This window comes from Anthonomus grandis, chromosome 5, assembly GCF_022605725.1.
Source record: "Anthonomus grandis grandis chromosome 5, icAntGran1.3, whole genome shotgun sequence".
Classification (NCBI taxonomy): Eukaryota; Metazoa; Arthropoda; class Insecta; order Coleoptera; family Curculionidae; genus Anthonomus; species Anthonomus grandis.
This window is the reverse complement of record NC_065550.1, coordinates 34,350,739-34,378,439: the sequence shown is the minus strand read 5'-3', so window position 1 is coordinate 34,378,439 and position 27,701 is coordinate 34,350,739. Positions and strand designations below refer to the sequence as shown.

At 30.1% G+C, this 27,701-nt stretch overlaps 2 protein-coding genes across 2 annotated transcripts in view; one reads left to right on the top strand and one right to left on the bottom strand.

Moving 5' to 3' along the window:
- Positions 1 to 1,943: 1,943 nt before the first annotated feature.
- Positions 1,944 to 8,033, bottom strand: LOC126736258 (nucleoside diphosphate kinase 7). The gene is made up of 3 exons (XM_050440528.1): positions 7,759 to 8,033; positions 2,811 to 3,019; positions 1,944 to 2,758 (listed from the first exon to the last, which is right to left on the bottom strand). The coding sequence occupies exons 1-3, from the start codon at positions 7,949 to 7,951 to the stop codon at positions 2,006 to 2,008; spliced, it is 1,155 nt and encodes a 384-aa protein (XP_050296485.1). The 5' UTR covers positions 7,952 to 8,033; the 3' UTR covers positions 1,944 to 2,005.
- Positions 8,034 to 11,561: 3,528 nt separating this feature from the next.
- LOC126736312 (RYamide neuropeptides-like) overlaps positions 11,562 to 27,701 on the top strand; it is a 32,886-nt gene continuing 16,746 nt past the window's right edge. The window contains exon 1 of the mRNA XM_050440607.1: positions 11,562 to 11,691. The gene's annotated coding sequence lies outside the window, so the exon portion shown is untranslated. The remainder of the gene's footprint in view (positions 11,692 to 27,701) is intronic.

The window sequence follows — 27,701 nt, the reverse complement described above, 5'->3', positions numbered from 1 at the left end:
TAACACTTACCTCAAGGACTTAAAAGTAATTAATTATTTTTTTCAGAATTTCATGGTAGTAATTAATTAATTTTTGTTTTCTTCAAAGAATTTCGATTCATTTCTATTACTTAATTAGGAGAAAAAATCAAAATTTACCAAAACACCAAGATCCTTCATTTCATCGGTAACCTTTAAGTTAGTATGGTTGATGGAATAATTGTAAGAAATAGGACTTTTTACTCTTGAAAATGATATATTAAATATAATAAAAGAATTAGACAATGTATCCTAGTGGATGGTGAACATTTTGAACAATTATTATAATCAACAGCCTTTTCTAATTTTATCGTTGTTAATTAAATTTTAGATTAAGTGTTCATACGCAACCTAATAAAAAAATGCGTTTATTTCGGAAACGGTCTACTTTTTGGAGATCAAAGAAGTATACCTTTTTTGGACTAGAATTAAATGCTGTTTTATTATTTTCACTCGCAAATGTACGTACAGGGAGGTCAAAAAAGTTATGACCTTTTTAATCACTCAATGTTGTTGTATGTGGCGCTATCTAGTGGCAATGGCAAAATAGATATCATATTCGTGTTCCTCATATTCCCAAGCAATAAGAGTCCGCCAAATTTTAGGTTAATCTGTCCAGTGGATTCCAAAATATTTCAATAAATGTTTGGTAAAAAATTAGTTTTAACACCCTGTAGAACGAAAACCAACAACATTTTGCTAAGCGATATTGAGCTCAAACGCTTTTTTGTCAGGTATCCTACATTAATCTATGTCCAATTAATTACGGGACACCCTGTATAAAAAAAAAGAAGTTATTGTGGGTCACTCTTTAGAGATTTGGGTATTATAACCGTATATGACTTATATATATTTTTTAAAAAAAACATCTTTTTCAATTAAAAACTGAGCATAATTGTTGAGCATTAAACTGTAAGTATCCACTTCATAAACTTTCACTAAGTAACAGAAAAACCTTCATATTAAGCATGTATATAACTATTTAACTCCCTACCAGAACACATAAAAAGAATTCAATCAGTTGGAAGGTTTAAGGCTGCAATTAAGGATAATAATATGTTATATAGTAAATCTAATACTTTAATTTTATAGTAAAACTTTACTTTTTTTTTATAGTAAATCTAATACTTTAATTTATTAATTTTAGGGGTTATTCATCCTCTCGTAGGCGGACCTTAGGAATAAAGGCGATTATTTTATATATAAACACCTCTTTGGCAAATGAAATTAACGCGATTAATAACTCAAAATGCCTGTGTTCTTGCTATTATCAGAGTTTTGAAAAGTTCTTATATATATATCCAGAGAAATGATAGGCAGTCACTTCAAACGCACTTCTATTTTATAGTGAATATTGTAGACTGTACTTAGGTTTAGTTTTGTTTTATATCCTCCTTTTATTGTTTTTTGATTATTTCTTTTAATTCTTGTTTACTTTACTTGTAATTATTATGAAATGTTTGTAAAGATTTTCTGATAAATAAATTAACAATAGTTCGAGTTGGCATGCTTATACTAAATGAAATAACTACATACTATTTTTTATAGGGCCTACGTATGTATTTTCATTAAGACACAAAATTTTAGCACATTTTCACACTCTTTTAAGGGATGATTTCACCCTTATAAGGTTTAAAGGTTTATAACTAATCATAAAAATTCTGTAAGCACATATTCTACTTTATATAGGAAGTATAAAATATTAACACGCATCTTGAATTTTTACCACAGTTTTAAAACTTATTTTTTTAAAACTCACTTTCCTCAGAACTAAGTATTTTGAGATACGCCTAACTGACTTGATGGGGTCGAATTTATTTTTCAAGATTTTCAACGTGAACTGTCTCAGATTTTCTTCACTCGTTTGACTTTTTCTACGTATCGAGTTGGAACTGAATTGGAAATTAAAGAAAAGACAGCCGCAGTGGCACTACACAAAATAATTTATTATCACATCAAATAAAAAAAGAACCCTAAACTGCCTAACCTAATCTTTCAATATTTTAAAAAAATACTCCAGTTCCAGCACAGTATCCTCGGGCAAATCCGTGCAATGGACGGCATTTTTATACTTATCGCACCCGAACCGTGCCCTTAACGTCGCCGGTCTAATTTGTCTGGCAATATCGGAATCGGCGGGACCGCAAAACATCCTGAACTCCCCGTGCACGTCCATTTCCTTATTTTTTCCGGCGATTTCCAACGTCACACAAGGCCCGTCCACGAAACTCTGCAGCAACGCGTGGTAATCCTCCACGATCCCCTTGTAAACCTCCAAGAACTCATCGGCGTTCGCGTTACTCAAATAAAACATTTGCAAAGCGTTAATGCGATAATGGGAGTCGTTAATCGCGGAAATTATATGGCCGAGTTTCCCTTCTAGGATCGCATGCGGTTTCACCACCGCACAAGTGGTGTTTTTCAATAAAACACTCGTTTCCGGCACTTTTTTCGTTTTATCCTTGGGAAAGAAGAATTCCGCTTCCCTAATAGCGCTCGTGACGTCACGGGAAGCATGGAATCCGTTCATGACCCTACTGTCGCTCCCGTAAATCGCCCTAAGGGAGTTCGGAGCGTCCTTTCGGGCTTCCAGGGGATCATCCGGTCCAAGGACTTCCAGCCAACGTGCTACCGCGTTATCTCCCACTAGTTCTACCGCTACCACCGATCCCGAGATGAGGTGCTCAAGGATAAACGGTAGGAAACTGTCTCCTTTGTACGGTTCAAATAGGTCCAACACCTGCAAGGGGGATTAGAGGGACTTAATAGAATAAACTAACATGAAAAGTTACTTCTTTTCTGGTCAAATTCGCCATTTTCATGTTGCATATCTGGAATCCTCTCCGCTGGATCTCCGTGATGACTTCTCCCAGTTTGGGCAACAGTTCGGGCTTAATTAGGGCGAAGGTGTGCTGCTTGGTATGCCCGATTATGTTTTCGGTTCTACAGTCTGCGTAGTCCGTTATTCTTACTTGACGTCCGTAGATACGTAACGTGTTACCTAGAGAGAAATACTGAAAGTTACAATGGGTCTATTAATACTGTAACAAAAGCGCATATTCAGGTAAAATCAAATTTGGCGCCACAGTGTTTTTACAATTATTTAACGTCACTTGTCATAACTGTCACAAATTTGACAGCATTGACAAATAGCTATAGCTATTCTAGGTTGGTTGAATATATACAAACTAACCTCAAATGTTTGGGAATAATTAATTATTCATTTCTTCCAGGAATTTGTGTCCATTTCCATTATTTAATTGATTGAAAAAATTAAAACTTATTACCTCCACTATCTAGAGTAAATTAGTTCATTTTTTTTTTTAGTCATTTTAGTTTTTTTATTGTATTTAAGTTTCAGGTTGAAAAAATTTGAACTAACCGTAACTACCTAAACGACATTAATTAATTTTGGTTTCTTTCAGGCATTTCAGTTCATTTAATATGCTTTGATGCCTGGCACATGTACTTGAAAGTAATTAATTAATGTTTTCAGAACTTCATGGAAGTAATTAATTAATTTTTATTTTCTTCCAGGAATTTGCGTCCATTTCTATTTTTTAATTTCTGGGAATAATTAATTATTTTTTTTAGAACTGCCTAGAAGAAATTATTTAATTTTCCTGTCTTCCAGGCATTTGACTTCATTTCTGTGTTTTAATGCCTGGAACATGTAAACAGTTATCTTAGTAATTAATAAATTATTTCAAAATTAATGGAAAAATTAATTAATTTTGAAATATAATATTTAAATATTTTGAAAAATTAATTAAATTTGTGTTCATTTAATGTGGTTTGATGGCTGGAAAATGTAAACACTTATTGCAAGAACTTGGAAATATGTAATTAACTAATTTTTTCAGAGTGTCATGGAAGTAATTAATTAATGTAATTTGTGGAAAAAATTAAAACTGGGAATAATTAATTAATTTTGTTTAGGATTGCCTGAAAGAAATTAATTATTGTTTTCTTCCAGGAATTCGGGTCTATTTATATTTTTTAATTTGTGGAGAAAATTCAAACTTAATGCCTTAACTGCTTGGACTAAATTAATTAATTTTCCTTTATTCCAGGCATTTGAGTTCATTTCTGTTTTACTTGGAATATATAAACACTTATCTCAAGCACTTGACACATCAATAAAAAAAAATCGGTTAGTTTAAAAACGTGACCATAGCTAAAACGCAAGCAAATGACCAATTCAAATTTCCCGCCGAATGTTTTAGTTACCCGCCCAACCACTAGCGGCGCGCTAAACATTTTTCCGAGCTTAACATTTAGGAAACCTCTCTATTAGTAGTTGCTTTGTGATCTCATCTTGTCAATTCACATCAATCATGCCAACCTAACACCTTATAGCTAGAGCCGCGAAATTCAAATTTTAAAATTTAATACTACATTCCAGGAATTTTGAGTCCATTTCTATTTTTTGATTAATGGAAAAAACTAATATTTACCTTAAATTCCTCGGAAAAATTCCTAAAAGTAATTAATTAATTTTTGTGTTCTTATGTGAGTTAATTTTTATCATTTAATTGGTTGGAAAAAAATTGAATTAACCTCAACTACCTGGACTAAATTAACTAATATTTCTTCTTTTCCAGGCATTTGAGTTTATTTCTGTGTTTTGATGCTTGGTATATAGAAAAACCGGTTTCAAGCACTTGGAAGTAATTAATTAATTTTTGTTGTCTTCCAGGAATGTAGGTCCATTGCTATTTTTTAATTAGTGGTATAAATTAAAATGTACCTTAACTACTTGCACTAAATTAATTGGTTTTTCTTTTATTCCAGGCATTTGAGTTCATTGTTGTGTTTTCCTTGCAATATATAAACACTTATCTCAGCCACTTGGAAGTAATTAATTAATTTTTGTTTTCTCCCAGGAATTTGGGTCTACTGCTATTTTTTAATTAATGGAAAAAATTATAATGTACATCAACAATTATAATGTAAATTAATTAATTTTGGTTTGGAGTTCATTTATGTGTGTTTTAATGCCTGAAAAATGTAAACACTTACCTCAAGGACTTAAAAATAATTAATTATTTTTTTCAGAATTTCATGGTAATAATTAATTTTTGTTTTCTTTAAAGAATTTGGATCTATTTCTATTACTTAATTAGGACAAAAAATCCAAATTTATCGCAAATTCCTGGGAAAAAATTAATCAATTTTTTTATAACTGCCTGGAAGAATTTGGTTAATTTCTGTTTTTTTTCCAGGCATTTGAGTCCATACCTATTATTTGATTAAATGAAAAAATTTGTACTAACCTCAACTACCTGGACTAAATTCATTAATTTTGATTTCATTTCATGCCTAAAACATGTAAACACTTATCTCAAGTGCTTGAAAGTAATTAATGAATTTTTGTTTTCTTCCAGGAATTTGGGTTCATTTCGATTATTTGATTGGTTGAAAACATTAAAACTTAGTTAGGTACTTTAACTACCTAGACTAAATTAATTAATTTTGCTTCTTTCCAGGTATTTGATGCTTCACATATTATATAAACACTTATCTCAAACACACAAATTTTTTGAGAACTTCATGGAAGTAATTCATTAATTTTTGTTTTCTTCCTGTAGAATAACCTTTTTATTCAGTTAAACAATTATTACTCATAACTTATAAATCCATAATTTCGTTTACATAAATTACTAAGTCTCGCCATAAAACTCCTTGTTTATGTCAACACAGACACATCAATAAAAATAAATCGGTTAGTCTAAAAACGTGACCATAGCTCAAAACGCAAGCAAATGACCAATTTAAATTTCCCGCCGATTGTTTTAGTTACCGGCCCAACCACTAGCGGCGCGCTAAATATTTTTCCAAGCTTAACATTTAGGAAACCTCTCTATTAATAGTTGCTTTGTGACCTCATCTTGTCAATTCACATCACTCATGCCAACCTAACACCTATAGCTGGAGGCGCGAAATTCAAATTTTAAAATTTAAAACTACATTCCAGGAATTTGGGTCCATTTCTGCTTTTTGATTAATGGAAAAAACTAATATTTACCTTCAATTCCTCAGAAAAATTCCTAAAAGTAATTAATTAATTTTTGTCTTCTTTCAGGCAGTTGAGTTAATTTTTATCATTTGATCGGTTAGAAAAAAATTGAATTAACCTCAACTACCTGGACTAAATTAACTAATATTTCTTCTTTTCCAGGCATTTGAGTTTATTTCTGTGTTTTGATGCTTGGTATATAGAAAAACCGGTTTCAAGCTTTTGGAAGTATGTAATTAATTAATTTTTGTTTTCTTTCAGGAATTTCAGTCCTTTTCTACTTTTTAATTAGTGGAAAAAATTAGAAACTTATGTGAAATGCCTGGCAATAATTAATTAATTTTGTTTAAGATTGCCTGAAAGAAATTAATTATTGTTTTCTTCCAGGAATTCGGGTCTATTTATATTTTTTAATTTGTGGAGAAAATTCAAACTTAATGCCTTAACTACTTGGACTAAATTAATTAATTTTCCTTTATTCCAGGCATTTGAGTTCATTTCTGTGTTTTACTTGGAATATATAAACACTTATCTCAAGCACTTGGAAGTAATTAATTAATTTTTGTTTTCTGCCTGTAGGATGGCCTTATTATTCGGTTAAACAAATACACAAATTATAACTCATAACTTATAAATCCATAATTTCGTATACATAAATTAAAACGACGACTCGCCATTAAATTCTTTGTTTATGTCAAGAGACACATCAATAAAAATAAATCGGTTAATTTAAAAACGTGACCATAGCTAAAAGGTAAGCAAATGACCAATTCAAATTTCCCGCCGAATGTTTTAGTTACCCGCCCAACCACTAGCGGCGCGCTAAACATTTTTCCGAGCTTAACATTTAGGAAACCTCTCTATTAATAGTTGCTTTGTGATCTCATCTTGTCAATTACAAGTAATAACTGTCAACGCATAATATGACCTTACAGCTAGAGGCGCGAAATTCAAATTTTAAAATTTAATACTACATTCCAGGAATTTGGGTCCATTTCTATTTTTTGATTAATGGAAAAAACTAATATTTACCTTAAATTCCTCGGAAAATTTCCTAAAAGTAATTAATTAATTTTTGTGTTCTTCCAGGCAGTTGAGTTAATTTTTATCATATGATCGGTTGGAAAAAAATTGAATTAACCTCAACTACCTGGACTAAATCAATTAATATTTCTTCTTTTCTAGGCTTTTGAGTTCATTTCTGTGTTTTGATGCTTGGCATACAGAAAAACCTCAAGCACTTGGAAGTAATTAATTAATTTTTGTTTTCTTCCAGGAATTTAGGTCCATTGCTATTTTTTAACTAGTGGTATAAATTAAAATATACCTCAACTACCTGCACTAAATTAATTGGTTTTTCTTTTATTCCAGGCATTTGAGTTCATCACTGTGTTTTCCTTGCAATATATAAACACTTATCTCAAGCACTTGGAAGTATGTAATTAATTAATTTTCTGACAACCTCATGGAAGTAATTAATTAATTTTTGTTTTCTTCCAGGAATTTAAGTCCATTTCTACTTTTTAATTAGTGGAAGAAATTAAAACTTACCTGAAATGCCTGGGAATAATTAATTAACTGTTTTTAGAATTGCCTGTAAGAAATTAATTAATTTTTAATTCTTTCTAGGAGTTTCAGTTGATTTCCATTATTTAAACAAACGAGTACGTTAAAAGAATGTTCCTGGTACATTGGGGTTACTTTAAATGATGATCCCTTACCAACAAACACGTCCTTAAGTTCCAAATTGTCCATTTTCGTACGTTTCAAGTAAGTCCTATTCAGATCCCGGTCGTATAATTCCAAAGTGTTATCGCTCGGGTGGAAATTCAGCACGAACCGTTTCTTATAGGAGGAATCGTAGTCGTACCATTCCGCTAGGAAGGACAGTTTGTCGTTATAGTCAAACTCCATAATATTCGCCTGGAAGATGTGTTTAAAATTTAAATAAATTGATGTTTGTATAAACAGTATAACGTAGTTTTGACAACAATTTTTAGGTTATGTCGGTGACATTTTACAGGAAACTGTAGTGTGCCTACTGGTAAATAGTTTGACATAGAGATGGCGTCATGAAAGTCGCTTTCATCGACCCTAGTCCTAACTTTTGACAGATACATAATGCGACGTTGCCAACATATCTAGTGTTTCCAATTACATAAATGAATGCCCCCTTGCAAGAGTTAAATTTCCGTAAATAACAAATTGCGTTTGCCAGCATAATATAGGGTGACAAATAATTATCGAAAATCAAAAAATGGTCCCGCAAAAGGGACTGAATAATAATAACAGCCGACACCGCTTTTATTTGATCAGTTCACATTTAACAAGTAGCTGCCTCTTGTTTTCCTATAATTTGTAATTCATTTTCCATTAAATGATGGCGCGCCAGGTGGCATCGTCACGGTTCCGCGATGATAATTTGCCTTACTATACAGTCGGTCGGTAGGGAAATAAAAGGGGATCCGCCGCTTCGCTTTTGTTTACATACAAAATAGGAAATCTGTATAGTTTCTTGTCATCATAATAATAAAATCGGGTGATAAAAGTTATGATGTTGTCGAGTGGGGAATTTTTTTTTTCATTACTTCTTTTTTAAGTTTATTTGGTAATCGAGATATGGTTTAATTTGTGTCATCCCAAAGGATATTGACATCAGATTAATTAATTAATTAAAAACAAAATGGTGAAGAAATGTTAATAAAACAGCGCGATTTTGGATTTGAATATTCGTGTGATTTATATCGCAATCGCCATGGCGACGCAACTGTCAATAACATTACGCGGGAAATAATGTTATGCTTTCAGGACTTTTTTTGGACCCAAAAAGAGAGACAACAATATTGTTTATGTCAAGCTCGAGGGTCTATAGCTTTGGGAATACCATGATAACCTTTCTATAGACATTCATGTTTATTTTATGATTATTTATTACAAAAACTTAAACCCATCTTCGCATTATGAAAACAAAGATGGCCGCCATGGCGAACGTCCGATGAGCGTTTATTTTGACAGGCCGTTGCCATGGCATTCTTTGATTTTCTTCTATTATTATATTAAAGGATTATAATTGTATTAGGTATCACATGATTTACTGATTAATTAGGGAGTTTCATTTAAAATATACCTTATATAAAAGACGGCAAAATTATAACTGGAAAACGTTTTCTCGCAGCCATGACAGTTCTCGAGAAAATCGCCTTAAAAATTTCCCTCCTGCATTTTTATTTTCACCCCTAACCGAAACGCCACTGTTTTATTAATAATAAATATCTAGTAACCTTATGTATATAAAATTTTACAGTCTATATAGCCTTAAGCATACATGGATAATATACTTTTTTGAGACCAAATGACTCGATTATATACGGCTTTATAGCGAAATTCTAAACGCATCTTTAAATTATAAAAACAAAGATGGCCGCCATGGCGATTTGATTTTGACAGGATTTTAAACCGTGGCAACCCCGGATTTCTATATATCATATTAAAGTTAATAAATAAAAAGTCGTCTATTAGGTATATTATTTTTCTTTTATCAATGTAAACCTTCTTGCCCTCCCTCAGGTAAATTATCTTAACAGCAACAGTTCCAACTGTCAAAATGACAGACAGGCGCTATCTTGACAGGCACTATTTCATATTCTTACACTCACGTTGAAATCCAGAGACAAAATGGCGGCATTGTAAATGGTTGCGTAATCATTAATCGCGCTTCCATTTTATTTTTTTTTCATAGTTTGTTTTAACTTGTCGCTATATAAGCCACGCCCAAATGATTATTATTAATCAATCTATTATTATTATATTATTATTATTAATCAATTTATTATCATAGTGTTTATTCATTAAGAGTTTTTAAACACAATAATTAGGTTATTGGGTTTATTTAGGCCTCAGTTGCCATGACAACGCGACTGTCATCTAAGACCCTGGAAATAACGTCGACTAACTTTGGTAAACGTCAAATTTAAATGATTTTTTAGGACATATAGAAAGAGATAACGGATGTTGTGTGGATCGAATTTGACAGTCTATAACCTTAAAAATACCATGATAACATTTCCAGGACCCCCTCAGTTAGTTTTATTTCATTTTATAACAAAACTCTAAACCGATCTTTAAGTTATGAAATAAAGATGGCCGCCATGGCGAACGTAAGGCGATGACGCATTTATTTTCACATGGCAACCTTTGACTTATTTCTATTATTATATTAAAGTTATGTAGGTCTAGGCCTGATGATGCTCGGATAGGAGCGAAATACGTGTAGCTTATGAAAATTATATATATATTTGATAAGACTGTGACTTTGTGTTCTTACCTTTTTTGTTGTTAAATAATACTTAATACATGAATTAAACTGTCAAACGTTTTGTGTTATTTACATCGCGGTTGCCATGACGACGCCTTGAAAGACCTGGGGAAATAACGTCAGCTGACATTGGAAAAGGTCAACTTTTAATTGATTTTTTAGAACCTAAAGGGAGAGATAACGCATGTTGCATGTGTCAAATTTAACGGGTTAAGCCTTAGGAATACCATGGTAATCTTTGTGGGCCCACCTCATCAGTCGATTTTATAGCGTTTTGTAACGAAAATCTAAACTCATTCTGGAATTATGAAAACAAAGATGGCCGCCATGGCAGAAGTTCGACGACGCATTAATTTTGACAGGCAGTCGCCATGGCACCCTTTGATTTCTTTCTATTATCACATTAAAATTAATAAAATTTCGTTTATTTTAATATAAACCATGCCAAAATTAATTAATTTAGTGTTTAATAAGGAGAGTTAAAAAAAAACATAAAATATGAATGAAATTTAACCGGTTTGTGTTATTTATATTGCGGTTGCCATGACGACGGCTTGAAAATAACATCAGTTGACATTGGTAAACGTCATATATAAATTTTTTTCTTTTTGAACCTAATGAGAGAAATAACGCATTGATTTATATAATGAGGAAGTCTTAAACCTTGGGAACACCATGGAAACCACTCTAGACCTACTTGAGCTGATTTTATATTAATTTATTACGAAAATATCCAGCCAGTCATGAAAACTAATATGGCCGCCAGGTTGTCATGACACCCTTGACATATTTCAAAAACCAAATGGCGGCGATTTAAAAGTTACGACGAATAAATAATTAATGAATGAATTAATTACCCGCGCATTATTAAGGAACAGGAAGCCCTGGAAATGCGTAAAGGCTCATCATATATGGGATAAGACCCCCAAAAATTAATATTTAATAACTATCGATCATAGCATAAGAAGATATCTTGATTTAAGCCTCTTTTAAGATATTATATAGGGCGGCTCAAAATGTGCAAATTCCTTACTGAGTATGGGGATTTTGGGATTGCATCTAACCAAGGAAAAAAAAGTGACGTCATCATAGCCCACCGTATAAAAAAAAAACCCTGTTAATAATAAAAATAAAATTATTAAGGTCTGACCAATCAGGGACGGGCGTCTTCCCACAAATCCCATGTGTTGCGCCGATATAAAACTTTACGCGGGAGGCGTCGCGACGCTCTTCATTGCCGGTGCGTTTGCAAGAACATCACGGTGTGCCGTGAGATCTCTCTTACCGAAGACATCAAGTGGCTTGGTGGTATCCAGACGACGACTTTTTCACGGTCCAGGTAAGAGGAATCGTACAAAAAAATTACATAAAATCATTTTTTTAACGCCTAATTCCTATTTTGTGCGTCACTAAGGCTTTTTTGATTTTTTAAAAACAAATTAATTTGTATCAAGATATTGCCTGCAATCCAAATTTCGAAAATTTGAAAGGCAACTTAAAATTCAAAAATGAAATAATACACCCCATAGTCATCCCCCCAAAAGGCATATTTACATATTGTCTCGGGGTGGCCTTAAAAGGGCAATTTTCTATTTGAATTTCTAATGTCTCTCGTTCATCTCGAGTGTTTTAGTTTACACCCTTTATTTAATAATAAGGGATAAACATTATGCGAGGGTATAGAGCAAGGTCGCAATTTTCTCAATTAACGAATACTTTCTTCATTAATATGCCAGTGTTTTTCAAACTGAAAAATTCACATTTTAAAATGTATTGGACCAATTCGCTTATGGTCTTCTATATCGTTTTATCCTATCCAAAAATCTTCAATTGTTTAGTTAAAAAAAATTAAAATTTAATTAAAATTTTTAAAATTTTTACGTAAATTCGACTTGATTTAGATTTTTTAATATTTATTAATTAGCACCCTATTTTTTGATTGTCCCTGCAAAAAAAATCATTTCTTAATATAAAAAATGATCAATTGACTTTCAGCCTTCTTTACTTGGTTTTTAATAAAATTATTTGGAAAATAGAAATAATCCCTGTAAATCCGACTTGATTTAAATTTTTATATTAAATTTCTAAGTTGAACCTAATTTTTTTTTGGCTTGTGTCCTTAAAATAATCATATTTCCAGGTGAAAATGACCAATTGACTTAAAACCGATTCTATATGGTTTATAAGATATTGAATTACAAAATACAATAGTTCCATTAAAATTGGACTTGATTTAATATTTTTTATTAATTTTCAAAATGCATTAATATACTTAAGAATTCCTTCATTAATCATGCCATTGTTTTTTAAACTGAAAAATGTATATTTTAAAATGTACCAGATCAATTCACTTGTGGTCTTCTGTATCATTTTTTATTCTAAGACGGCCTCAAAAAGTCTTTAAATGCCTTTATATTTTCAAGTAAATTCGACTTCGTTTAGGTTTTTTTTTAATTGCTCATTTTTTCATTGTGTCTGAAAAAAATCATTCCTCAAGGTAAAAATGACTAATTGACTTGCAACCTTGTTTATTTAATTTTAAACCAAATTATTTGCAAAATGCTACAAATTTCCAAGTAAATTGGACTGCATTTAAACTTTTATATTAATTTGCCAAATTTAAGCTAATTTTTCTAGACTTGTCTGCTAAAATTAGTCATACTTAAAGATCAAAATGACCAATTGATTTAAGCCCTTTTTTATATGGCTTCTAAGATATTGATTTACAAAACATAAGAAATGCATTAAAATTGGACTTGATTTAATATTTTTTATGAATTTTCAAAAATATTATTATTAAATTTTAAGCACTATTACGCAGACCGACCAGGAACGCGAATTCCGAAACAGGGAAGTGAATTCTCAAAAACTAATCCTACCAAGGAAAATAGTTAAAACTTCTAATTAGAAAAAACAAAAATTCCCTGTAAATTCGACTTGATTTAAATTTTTATATTAATTCTTAAGTTGAACCTAACTTTTCTAGACCTTTATTTTAAAATTAATCATATTTCAAGATCAAAATTACCAACAGACTTACAACCTTTTTTAAATGGTTAACAAAATATTAATCTAAAAAATATATTAATTTCATAATAATTGGACTTGATTTAATATTTTTTATAAATTTTCAAAAATATTATTTATATATTTTAAGCACTGTTATTCAGACCGATCGTGGACAAGAATTCTCAAGCAGTAACGCTCCCTAAGAAAAGTCTTATAACTTTTAGCTACTTTATGGTAAACTTATGGCAAAAATTGCGTCTTAAAGGGTCTTTTTATAGCAATCTAATGGTGTTATTTTACTTAAACATTTTTATTTAAAAATAGGATTAAATTAGTCATTTCATATCAAATATAATGATTAAACAGTAATATGTGGATCGATCAGGGAAGCGAATTCTCAAACACTAATCTTACCAAGTTCTATAAGTTGTAACTGTAAAATACAATAGTTCTATTGAAATTGTACTTGCATTTTTTAAGGCAGTTGTTAGGCATCAGCTTCCAATTGACTTGCGGTCTTCTCAATAACATTATTAAAAGAGTAAAATAAAAAATCCAATTATTACAAGTAATTTTGACTTGTACTGAATCTAACAGTTTCCTGTTAAAACCTAAAAACATCACGAGGTCTCGTGTCCCAATTTAAGGTTACCAGATTTAATAATGATTTAAATAGACGAGTATGCTTTACGACCGCTTATAAAACTACGAAATATTATTTATGTCCGGATATTGCCGGGCTTATCGCTATTATAACGCGTACCGGTAAGTTTTTTAACGGTTATAAAAGCAATTTCTAGATACAACTAAGTAAACGTGCATTATACGTGACATCCGCTGTAACGTTTATTAGACGTAAAACGTCTTGCAATCCGAAATGCATATAATTTAATATATAGAATTTATGCAGACGTTTAGATTAATTAACTTAATGAAAAGTGGCCTTTTTTTATTATAATAAACCCCCGCAACTAATGCGTTCCCCGCAGGATATATTAAAAAGTTTTCTTACCCTTAAAAGGATTATCATAACATATAATTTTACTTTAAAACGTACTCGTATACCTCAATTAGGGTTCTTGTGGAAAAATGTTTAGAGGTTATAAAGTGAAATTAAGTGTTTGAGTGCGTCCTGGGGTAAATCCTTGTGATTGATATATTTTCACATTACGTCCTTTATATTGCTAATTAAGGGCAAATGGGATGACACATATTAAAGAATACATTTAAATGAGAAGTTTTTTATTTTTACTATATATTACAGTAATTCAAGTGATAATAATTATTTTTATATGATTTAGTCTGTATTATCTAATCCTAAAATTATATTATTAAAAAAAATATATATAATTTCGAAAAATATAAAATGCATAACATATATTTATATATATATATATATATTTTGTTGCAAATCAAATCAATATATGCTTTATTGTCATATGAGTAAATTTGTTGACAAAGCTGTAAAAAAGAAAAATATATACAAAAACATGTAAAAAGGTTATTTAGCATAGTCCATCATCCTAAAGGCATTCTGTTTCCATGAATATGGTTTACCTATACCGGTAAAACCAACAACAACCCTATTCTTCACAATTACTCCTCTAAGACTCTGAACCAAAACATACAAAGCTAATGTAATGTTAAGAGTATCAATAGGTATAACACAAACAGATATTATTAACTCCCGAAATATAGAATTTTATTTTAAAAAATAAATAAATCACAGAAATAAATTAGGCGAAATATGGTGTAAAAAATATAAAGAATATACCTAAAGTCCTGCAAGAAAAAGGTAAAAATAACAAACATTCAGTTATTTCATAATAGCCCTTTGCAACTAAGAGTTATCTAAAAAGTGTCCAGCTACCTATACCTTTCAAATCTGCAGGAAGATGATTAAAGAGTTTTTTACCATCAAATATAAAAGTTCTTTTGATCAGTGAACTTGTAGGCATAGGCAAGAGCACATCATTAGCTCGTCGACTGCTATATTCATGCCTATTAGTTGTGTTCACATTTCTAAATTTCTTATGAACGAGGTATACATATTCCAATATAAATAAGGCAGGAAGGATTAGGATTTTATGAGTGATAAAATAAATAGCTGTTTGCAAGACTCTCTCATACTCACATTACACAGACGTCGGATCGCTCTCTTTTGCAAAACAAAAACACTATTAAATAAGTAATGTGTGCATGTACCCCAGAAACACAAACCATACCTTAAATAGGACTCAATTAAAGAAAAATAAACATTTCTCGCCATGTCAAAATCAACCCCTCCTGCGACCACTTTAAGAGCATAACAATTTGCTGATATTTTCTACACAATTGCGTGATATGGCCCTCAAATTTTAGTTTATTATCAATAAATAAACCTAAAAATTTATTTTCGTTTAAGTTGCTTAGAATGTGATTCTCCAAAAACACATTATTTAAATTGCATTTAAAATTCATAACACTAGTTTTTGAAATATTTAAACACAGTTTGTTGGAATCACACCATTTCTTGATTTCAACAATATCTCTGTTAACTGTGGTATTTAGATTCATCGCACTCGTGTCATGCCATAAAATTGTTGAATCATCCGCAAACTGAATGAATTTACCTGAGATACTAAGATTGGCCATGTCATTAATATAAATGAGGAATAGAAGTGGCCCAAGAACTGAACCCTGAGGAACACCATGAGTCACAAGCTGCTCCCTTGAAAATACACCATCCACAGAAACACTCTGCATTCTAGTATGCAAATAAGACCCAAACCACTGAAGAGCCAGACCTCTGAATCCATACCGCTCAAGCTTCCACAGCAGTATTTCGTGACTAACACAGTCCAATGCTTTGGTCAAGTTACAAAACACTGATGCAGCAATATCACCACTGTTCAAGCTGAAAAATAAGGACTCAAAGAATGAAAAGATTGCATCTTCCCTTGGCACTATGAAACCCAAATTGCTCCGATCTTATATTTTCAGCTAAATATGACATAAGTAGCTTTTTAACCAATTTCTCGATGATTTTTTTTGAGAGGGTGGAAAGCAATGCTATTGGTCTGTAAGAAAAGGGTGATTCTGAAGCTTCCCCCTTAAACAAAGGCATGATTCTGGCTACTTTAAGATAATTGGGAAATTGGCCATTATTGAAAGAATGATTAAATGCAGATACAAGTACCTCCAGTGCCGAATCAGGTAAATTGAAAAATAACCGTACATTAAGTTCATCATAGCCAGACGTATTTTTCTTCTTTATCTCCTTTAGAGTAGACTTAAGCTCAACTAGATCAGTTGGCAAAAAGAAGAAAGAATCTGGTCCAGCCCTATACTCAAAAAACTCTTCATAGTTGGAAAAACCCTGAATTTGACTTGCTATGTCTGCCGTGCTAAGACAAGAGGTCGTAAGTAATAAATTTTAAATTCAAATATATTTGCCTTTTTTCAATGACAATTTGAATCCTTAATGAATTACGTTAAATTCATAATTTTTTTAACTCAATGGAAAATTAAAATTCCTCTGATTTGAGGTATAAATCGATTGATATCTTTTGTGGTACCTTGGTGGAGTACGACATTTTGATTAAGTAAATATTCAGATTTTTTAAATTGGAATTGATCTATCTTTTTGTCAGTTGCGACATACTGTCTTAATAATGATAATGTAAAACTTAATAAAAACTATTATAAAATATTAATGATCAACTATGTGCAATTACAGCTATTGTTATCATGTAAATGTAATGTAATTTTTCAGTGGGACATAAAATAACACAATATAAACTAATAGAAACATTTATTAGTTCGTCTTTATTAGAATATGACGTCAATTAAAAATAAATATATAAATCCTTAACATTAAAATTAACGTTATAATAAAAAACAGTTTGGTCATCCAGATTGGTTTCTTTCTGAGTTTCAGGCAAACTTTGCCAAAACAGAAGTCGGCCTTTTGAAATACCCATTGCTGTTAGTTTCTGCATAAGATTTTGTTTTCTAGCTATACTGATACCTCTAGGAATAGTTTTTCTTTCTGGCTCAGGAACACCTTCTTTTAGTGCTTTGGCAGTAAGGAAGTCCAGTTCAATTAAAGCAATCTCGAAGTTTGTTTTATACAATAATGTCCTACACCCTCTGACAAAAGTTACCTCACAAATATTAGAAAGGTAGGTAGGGTTTTGGTTCAGTTTTATTTAGTTTGAATCGGGAAGATAAGTATCTTACGTTCAGAAAATCATGGAGGTTCATTTCTAGGCAGCTATTTTGGTCACTATTCGACAATTATACACAATTCTTATAGTCTTCAAAGTAGTTCAAAGTCTAAGTTTCTAAAGTTCTAAACGACTTTTAAAGTATTTTTGTTTTGCAGTCTTAATTGTTAGTCTGTACAGTGCTCTATATTTGTTAAAATAGTTAATAAAAGCAATGTTATTTATATAAAATTTCCGAATATAGTGCAGTGATCTAAGATTTCTAGCAGACACCTTAAGACCCTTGGTAATCCAATTTTTTTTTGTTTCCGTTTTTACCGGAAAACATTTATTAAAATTTTCACAAATAACTGCGTGAAATGACTCTAAAGGGCTTGCAGTATACAAAACGCGCTGCCAATCCTTTGATCTATCCAGTTGCAAGAAGCTACTATAGTTTTTTTTGCTATAAATTCTGCCCCTTCTATTTCCCCTCATTTGACTCTTGTGACATATACAAAAATCACATGCAATAGCCTCATGGTCAGAGAGCCCTGAATTTATAACATTACAATTAAAATCATTTGCATCTATGTTGGTGCACACATAGTCAATTTGAGTGGTAGAGTTAGAAGTTATTCTAGTTGGATTATTAACTACAACATTTAAACTATAAGACCTTAAAAGGTCAATTGGTCTGTAAAATTATTAGACAGATTTGACCAGTCAATATTAAAATCTACGCACAAAATTACTCTCGAAAAAACGTTTAAACCAGACAATAACACTTCTAGTCTAAATAAAAAGTCACCTACAGCGGCAGCATGAGCTCTATATAAACATATATAACATAGAGATCAATAGAGCTACTATATATAATTGACAATTCAAATACCCTGGCATCAGCTAAATAATAAAACCCTCCATGCAAGTTTATCAGGTTTTATCCAGTGTTCACATAATAAAACAAAACCTGGATGTTTAAGCCCTTTCAAGAATATCTGTTCATCCATTTTTTTTTCTTATAGATTGGATATTAAGATGTACCAAAGAATATCTAGTTAGGATGAAAAGGATGAAAATAATTATTTTTTTCTATGTTATTTCTTATTTCTTGAAAATTTATATTATTTATAATAGGGGAAATTTCAATGTCTTTTCGAACATCTGTAGTTAAAAGCACACTATCATCATTCAATACATTTACAAAATCAGATAACAGACAAAATCAAATCAGATAATTGCATAACTTAAATGAATATAATTCTCTTTCATTATTAATTGAATATTTTGTACGCGTTATTGAGGATTAATTATAAAATGGGAATTTAATAGAAATATACCTTATTAGGATATAACCTGTATAAGATGCCAAAGTATTTTTTTCATAAAATCAAATGAGCAAATAAAGGAGAAAAGTATCTTAAAGGTTTAACTTGATATAGAATTATTACTTTGACAATTTATTTGATTTTTAATTTAGTATTCTTTCTTAAGAAGTAATATTTAAGAAAAATTTTAATTAGTTTTAATGGGTGTATTGCAATACTTTTAAAAGTGCAAATAATTTAATCAGGCTAGATAATAATAAATAAATAAATAATTTCTTTATTTAGCAAAAAGCTACATTCAATAAAAACATCAATGAAAAATAAACTAAAAGTATAAGTTGGCCATAACTGTATTTACTAGTAAAATAATGTTATCTTTGTTTGGATAACCTTGGCAATTACGAGTAAAATAAACAATGTTGGTGTTAAGTGCAATATTTAGGTCTGATTGCTACTTAATATATTTATTCCTTTGTAACTCTTCAATTCGCTTACAGGAATCACAACTAGTTACATCCCAAGAAACGTGATTGACGTTTAGCCTAAGACCATACTTTCCATTAGATACTACATAATTGATACACTTAACGCTACTTACATTACATTCTTTAACATCATGGGGTCCACTACACTTTGCACACACTTTATTTTCTTTACACTTTTTCAGTAAATGACCATACCGACAGCACTTGAAACACCTTCGGATACTATATTCGTTGCAGACAGGACAACGGTTCCAACCAATGTTCATCTTCTCTTTTTCAATAAACACTGCATACGTGGTAGCATCAAATTCCAAGATCATATTGAACTTTTTGCTTACGATTTTAGTTTTTCTCACAATTTGAATTTTTCGGTTTAGAGATTCTGGAACATTATTTTAACTCTTTATTTTGGCCAAAATTTCATTATCTGATTGTTGTACTCAGACTCATTAATGCCTACCACCTTAATCCTGTGCTCTCAAAGTTTTGGTACCTCAACACTGTAGTTGTCACCCATGTTGTTCTGGATCTGCGACTGAATCGAAGTTAGCTCCTTCTCATTGCCACACTTAATGATAACGCCTCCACTTTTAGTTGCTTTTCCTAGCGATAAACCGGCTCCAATAACAGTAGAATTGACTTTCTTTCTCAAATCGTCCTTCACTTGCTTTACGTCTTTCTCCGGACACTTTTGGTTTACAACCAAAACTTTGCTGTCATTTTTGGTGCCTATTGCTGCAGCATATGACAACTTGGAGTTCACACTTGATGTGGCTTACATTCCTTCAGGCTGGCAATTTCACGTTTCAAATTCTGGTTTTCGTTTAACAGGAGATCGACTTTTTGATTCAACTCGTTAGTTTTACTGACTAAGAGCTGTAAGGTGGCCATAATATCTCCTACATCATCTAAATGTCAAATGTCATCTGTTCGACTTCTTTTCCTAGCGCGCTCTGTTTTGTATGCACCATCACTAAATGCAGAGGGATCACACGATTCACATTTCCATGTCGATTTTCTCAAATGAAAACCGCGCATGTCAACATTAACACACTTTCCATGATAATATTTAGAACACCTGGTACATTGTATTATCGACTTAATGTCATCAAATACTAAATTACATTTAGCACAATTACTTCCTGGATCACCGTCATCCGTAGTACTTCCTCCAGCCATTATTACATTAGTTAATCACAATTTCAAAATCACCCCGTATATGAAATAAATATAAGTTACTTCAGACAAATCATAAAAAAAAATCTGTATTATTTAAGATTTTCATTTGACTGGTTTAAATATTTTTTGGCTGAATTTATTAGTATTTTGCGATTTTCTGACAAATAATATAAATAAAAAAATTATACTAAGTTTTTCATTCAATTTTCAACTACTTATTGATTTCTTTATTGTAATTTTTTATTTAGTTTATAATAAAATTCGTTGTTTTATAAAAAACATCAACTCATTATATAGAGTATCCAAAAATTATTTTTCATTATATTAAATAAGTGGAATATCTTAAACGTTACTTTTATAATTAATTATTCCTTAGTAATTTAATTAATTTTTGCTTTAGTTTTTTTTTGCAAGAGTGTTGAAATTAAAAATCAAAGTCTTTTCACGCATCAATAATAAAACCGTATTCCTGCATAACTTTGTAAATTTTTAAAATAATTTATAATAAAATTAATTCTTTTATAAAGGGTGAACCTATGATACAGATTGTCTCAAAAATTATTCTTATTATATTAAGTAAATGAAGGATTTAGGTAAACATCTTAAATATACATAACTGCTAAAAACAATTATTTATTGAAAATTTATTAAATTTTTGCTTTTGTTTTTTTTTACAGAAGTGTTTAAACTTAAAAAGATTATTTTAATAAATAATTGTTAAAATAAGTTTGTGAATTAAAAATAAAAGTCTTTCCATAAATCAAAAATAAAACGGTATTCTTGCATAACTTAATTCGATATGATTGTCAACTTTATATAATTTTCATCTGTTTGTTGATTTTTTTTGTACGCAATGTGCAAATAAAATAACGAGATTGGATTGCTATAAACTTGCTCTTCTAGACGTAATTTTTTTCATAAGTTTACCATAAAGTGGTTGAAAGTTGTAGGATTTTTTCCTAGGGAGCATTTATGTTTGAGAATTCTTGTTCCTGATCGATTTGCATAAAGATGCTTAAAATCCGTAAATAATATTTTTGAAAATTCATAGAATATATTAAATCAAGTCCAATTTTATTGGTATTTTGCAGCTTATTTAGAAAAAGTCTTTTTACTTGGAAACTTTTAAAAAAATCTTCCAGGCATTTAATACATTAATTGCCTGAAAGAAATTGTATGTTTCTTTCAGGCACTTAAAGTCAAAGGTCTAGAAAATTGCATTAAAAATTAAAATGCCTGGAACACTATCTATGTTTATTTATTATTTTAAAATTGATATAACATCAAAAATTTAATAAGAAATTTAAAACTCAATTGCCTGGAAGGACTCTTTTCAAAAAGTGAGTTTTGAAGTGGCCCCCTGTACAAGTATGATTCAATATTATGTAGTTTATATTTCGTATCTGTACCGCCAAAGATTACATCTCCGTTATTGCTTTTCACGGAAAAATAAGAGACCCCTTTTGTGGCTTATATCGATAAAGAACTTCCGATTTATGCGATTGCACATTTTATTTTTAGGTACGAGAATCTCGATATTTCTTTATTGCATATTTTAGCTTTGAAATGTAAACTTTTTGACAATTTGGTTGTTGTTGTTTATTTAGAAGCTAATTTTGAAAGGCTCACCCTATTTAACCAATGTTTGCTCATAGAGAAACGCGATTTTTTCTATAAGTGAAATAATAAATTGTTATTGGGAAATCTCTTTCCTGACCAGTCTGTATACTATGTACTTAACTTACAATATTTAATTAAGATTTTCTAAAAATTGCCATTACTTTAAAAACTAATTTTTAATTACAATTAAAACTGTAGTAAGTATTTAGGAATATTTGGCTTACAGGAACAATAATTTCGGATGATATATTAGAGAAAGTGTTTAATCCGAACTATAACATCTAAAAATAAACCGGTTTGGGCCAGATTTAGACTGCCCCTGGGCCAACCGACTTATTTTCCATAATATTTAGCTTCGGTATTGTGGCTAAGACAACATTGACTCGGACTGTTATTCTAAACTCCCTTAAGTTTGTCCGAAACCCTTCGTTATTGCTCTTGCCTCGGCCACTTATTTCTTATTACCCCGGCACCCTCCTTAAATGTCTTTCATTTCTATTTATATAGATATACCTGGAAATGGGCGCGAGTTTTTGAGTTTTTATTAACCAAAAAATATAAGAGATGTTTTTTTTTCTCCAAAGGGCTCTCTAGAATAGTCAAAACAAAATTAATTGGAATTTTTCCAGGCTGCCTTATAGAATGGCTTTAAGAGCTTGAAATGAAGATTCTAGGCAAGTTCCTACTAAATTTGTATAAAGCTTATTTCGGGTTAATTAAAAATAGATAACATATGACAGAAACAGTCTTCAGTACGTATAAAAATGCCTTCAAATAGTTTTTTCAAAATATTCATACAGGACTGCCTGGGCTAATTTTTTTTAATTTTTCATTTTAAATACCAGGTAGAAAATTGTTGGTAGCTATTTTTTTTTCAAAAATTTTCAGGCTAAAAATTGTTAAGAAAAAACGTGAAATCTACCAATTTTTACGTTCTTACCGACCTTGATTGTCTTAATAAACTTACTTAATTTTGATTGTCTTGAAAATAAACATTGATTCTGCCAGGAAATTCGTATTTTTTTTAGTTTTTTAAATTAAAATGCCTGGAAGAAATTTTTTGCTCTATATTTTCAGTTGAGCTCAAATTATTTAAAAAAAAATCCAGGTAGCTAAAAATCTTTAAAAACAAATTCAAAAAATTTCCAAAATCGTTTAGCAATTTTCAATACCTATGTATTTGTTTAAACATTTTTTTAATTCATTTTTAAATTTTTCGGATTTTGGTTTTTAAATGTCTTGAAGAAAAAAATTTGTGTTTTTTCAAATTTTCTTCTTTTTTATTCTTTATTTCTTTTATTTTATTTTATTTATTTCTTCCAGGCATTCCAATTAATTTTCTATCATATTCCAGGTATTTTTTCAGGCCTATATTTATTTATAATTTATTTTACGCATGTGAGGCCATTTTTCATTTTATTCCAAGCATTTTACCTAATGTTGTATCTATTCCAGGATTTTAGGAAAATTTTTGATAGGTTCCGGGTGTTTTAAATAATTTGTTATGGCTACCAGGCATCTTATGTAATTTTTTAATGTCAACCTGACGTTCAAATTATTTTTTGTTTTTTTCTAGGATCCAGGAATTTTATATAAGATTTTCTAAAACATTTTTGATGTTGCATTGAAAATAATATTTTTAATTTTTTCCAGGCTTTCGGAAAAATTTTGTACGTATTCCAGGCGTTCGATGTAATTTTGTATTTTATTCCAGGCATCTGACGTAATTTTTTAAATCTTTTAGGAATCCGGCATAATTTTGTTAAGTTTTTCCTGGCTTAAGTTTACGTCTTCTTAGAAAATATAAAAAATTCATCAACAACTTGAAAGACATATATAAAATTTTATCAAAATTCCCGGAAGATATCAATGATTATTTCAAACTTTCCAGGAATTGATGAAAATACTCCAAATGTCTGAAAAAATACTTTAAATGCCTGGAATAAAAAGGAAACTAATTGAAACACTTAGAAACTATGCAAATTTACACCCAAACCCTGGAAATTATCAAAAAATCACCCTAAAGATCAGAAAAATTATAACAAATATTTCAAATAAATGGAACATGTAATTTTGCTTAAACTACCTTTCACGAGGTAAAAATGCCTGAAAATAAATCAGAAAATGGGTCTAATTGCCTGGAAAAATGGCTTTAGACCGTCTACAAAAGACATAGAACCTTCTTCTAAGAACATGAAAGAAAAACTAACCAAAATACTTGGAATTTCTAAAAAAATATTCCTAGTATCTGAAATAAAATTAAAATATTGGAAAATTTATCCTAAAAGCCTGCAAAATATTCAAAATGGCTCCATATACCTAGACAAATGGATTTAAATATTTTAATTAAGATATGGAACTCCTTAAACGTCTTTCTTTTTTATTTATATAGTTATACCTGGAAATGGGCGAGTTTTTGAGTTTTTATTATCCAAAAAATATAAGGGTTATGCTTTTTTTTTTCTCTAAAGGGCTGTCTAGAATAATCAAAAAAAAATTAATTGGAATTTTTCTAGGCTGCCTTATTAAATGGCTTTAAGAGCTTGAAATGAAGATTCTAGGTAAGTTCCTACTAAATTTGTATAAAGCTTATTTCAGGTTAATTAAAAATATATAACATATGACAGAAATAGTCTTTAATGCGCATAAAATGCCTTTGAATAGTTTTTTCAAAATTCATACAGGACTGCCTCGGCTGATTTTTTTAATTTTCCATTTTAAATACCTGGAAGAATTAGAAGACAAAATTGTCCAGGCATCGTTAAGAGAAAACTTGAAATCTACCAATTATTACGTTCGTACTGACCTACTTAATTTTGATTGTCCTCTAAAAATAAACTTTGATTCTTCCAGGAAATTCGTGATTAAAATTCCTGGAAGAATTTTTTTTCGATATTTTTAGTTGAATTTAAATTAAAAAAAAATTCCAGGCAGTTAAAAATCTTTAAAAACAAAATCAAACAATGTCCAGAGGTGTTTAGGAAACATTAAAAAAAACTATAATTTAGCAATTTTCAATACCTATTTACCTATTTAAATATTTTTTTAATTTATCCAGACAGTTCACTTTTTAAATATTTCGGATTTTGGACTTGGCTGGAAGTGTCTGGAAGAAAAAAATATGTGTTTTTTCAAATTTTCTTCTTATTTATTTCTTCCAGGCATTCCAATTAATTTTTTATTATATTCCAGGTATTTTTTCAGGCCTATATTTATTTATAATTTATTTTACGCATGTGAGGCCATTTTTTATTTTATTCCAAGCATTTTACCTAATGTTGTATCTATTCCAGGATTTTAGGAAAATTTTTGATAGCTTCCGGGTTTTTTAAATAATCTGTTATTTCTTCCAGGCATCTTATGTAATTTTTTAATGACAACCTGGCGTTCAAATAATTTTTTGTTTTTTCCAGAATTCAGGCATTTTATATAAGATTTTCTAAGACATTTTTGATGTTTTCAAATTTTTTAAGGTGTTTCAGGCATTATTTTTCCTTGCACGCGTTGAAAATAATATTTTAAATTTTTTCCAGGCTTTCGGAAAAATGTTGTACGTATTCCAGGCGTTCGATGTAATTTTGTATTTTATTCCAGGCATCTGACGTAATTTTTTAAATCTTTTAGGAATCCGGCATAATTTTTTAAAGTTTTTCCTGGCTTAAGTTTACGTGTTCTTAGAAAATATAAAAAATTCATCAACAACTTGAAGGACATTAAAATTTTATCAAAATTCCCGGAAGATATCAATGATTATTTCAAATTTTCCAGGAATTGATGAAAATATTCCAATTGTCTGAAGAAATATTTTAAATGCCTGGAATAAAAAGGAAACTAATTGAAACACTTAGAAACTATACAAATTTACACCCAAACCCTGGAAATTATCAAAAAATTACCCTAAAGATCAGAAAAATTATAACAAATATTTCAAATAAATGAAAAATTAATTTTGTTTAAACTACCTTTCACGCGGTAAAAATGCCTGAAAAGAAATCAGAAAATGGGTCTAATTGCCTGGAAAAATGGCTTTAGACAGTCTACAAAAGACATAGAACCTTCTTCTAAGAACATGAAAGAAAAACCAACCAAAATACTTGGAATTTCTAAAAAAATATTCCTAGTATCTGAAACAAAATTAAAATATTGGAAAATATATCCTAAAAGCTTGCAAAATATTCAAAATGGCTCCATATACCTGGACAAATGGATTTAAATATTTTAATTAAGATATGGAACTCCTTAAACGTCTTTCTTTTTTATTTATATAGTTATACCTGGAAATGGGCGAGTTTTTGAGTTTTTATTATCCAAAAAATACAAGGGTTATGCTTTTTTTTTCTCTAAAGGGCTGTCTAGAATAATCAAAAAAAAATTAATTGGAATTTTTCTAGGCTGCCTTATAAAATGGCTTTAAGAGCTTGAAATGAAGATTCTAGGTAAGTTCCTGCTAAATTTGTATAAAGCTTATTTCGGGTTAATTAAAAATAGATAATATATGACAGAAAGAGTCTTCAGTACGTATAAAAATGCTTTCAAATAGTTTTTTAAAATTCATGCAGGACTGCCTCGGCTGATTTTTTTAATTTTCCATTTTAAATACCTGGAAGAATTAGAAGACAAAATTGTCCAGGCATCGTTAAGAGAAAACTTGAAATCTACCAATTATTACGTTTGTACTGACCTACTTAATTTTGATTGTCCTCTAAAAATAAACGTTGATTCTTCCAGGAACTTTGTAATTAAAATTCCTGGAAGAATTTTTTTTTCTATATTTTTGGTTGAATTTAAATTAAAAAAAAATTCTAGGCAGTTAAAAATCTTTAAAAACAAAATCAAACAATGTCCAGAGGAGTCTAGGAAACATTAAAAAAAACTATAATTTAGCAATTTTCAATACCTATTTACCTATTTAAATATTTTTTAAATTTATCCAGACAGTTCACTTTTTAAATTTTTCGGATTTTGGATTTTAAATGCCTGGACGAAAAAAATAAGTGTTTTTTTCAAATTTTCTTCTTATTTATTCCTTCCAAGCATTCCAATTAATTTTTTATTATATTCCAGGAATTTTTTCAGGCCTATATTTATTTATAATTTATTTTACGCATGTGAGGCCATTTTTCATTTTATTCCAAGCATTTTACCTAAAGTTGTATCTATTCCAGGATTTTAGGAAAATTTTTGATAGCTTCCAGGTTTTTTAAATAATCTGTTATGGCTTCCAGGCATCTTATGTAATTTTTTAATTTCAACCTGGCGTTCAAATTATTTTTTGTTTTTAATAATAATAATAATAATAATATATGACAGAAAGAGTCTTCAGTACGTATAAAAATGCTTTCAAATAGTTTTTTTAAAATTCATGCAGGACTGCCTCGACTAATTTTTTTAATTTTTCATTTTAAATATCTGGAAGAATTGGAAGACAAAATTGTCCAGGCATCGTTAAGAGAAAACTTGAAATCTACCAATTATTACGTTCGTACTGACCTACTTAATTTTGATTGTCCTCTAAAAATAAACTTTGATTCTTCCAGG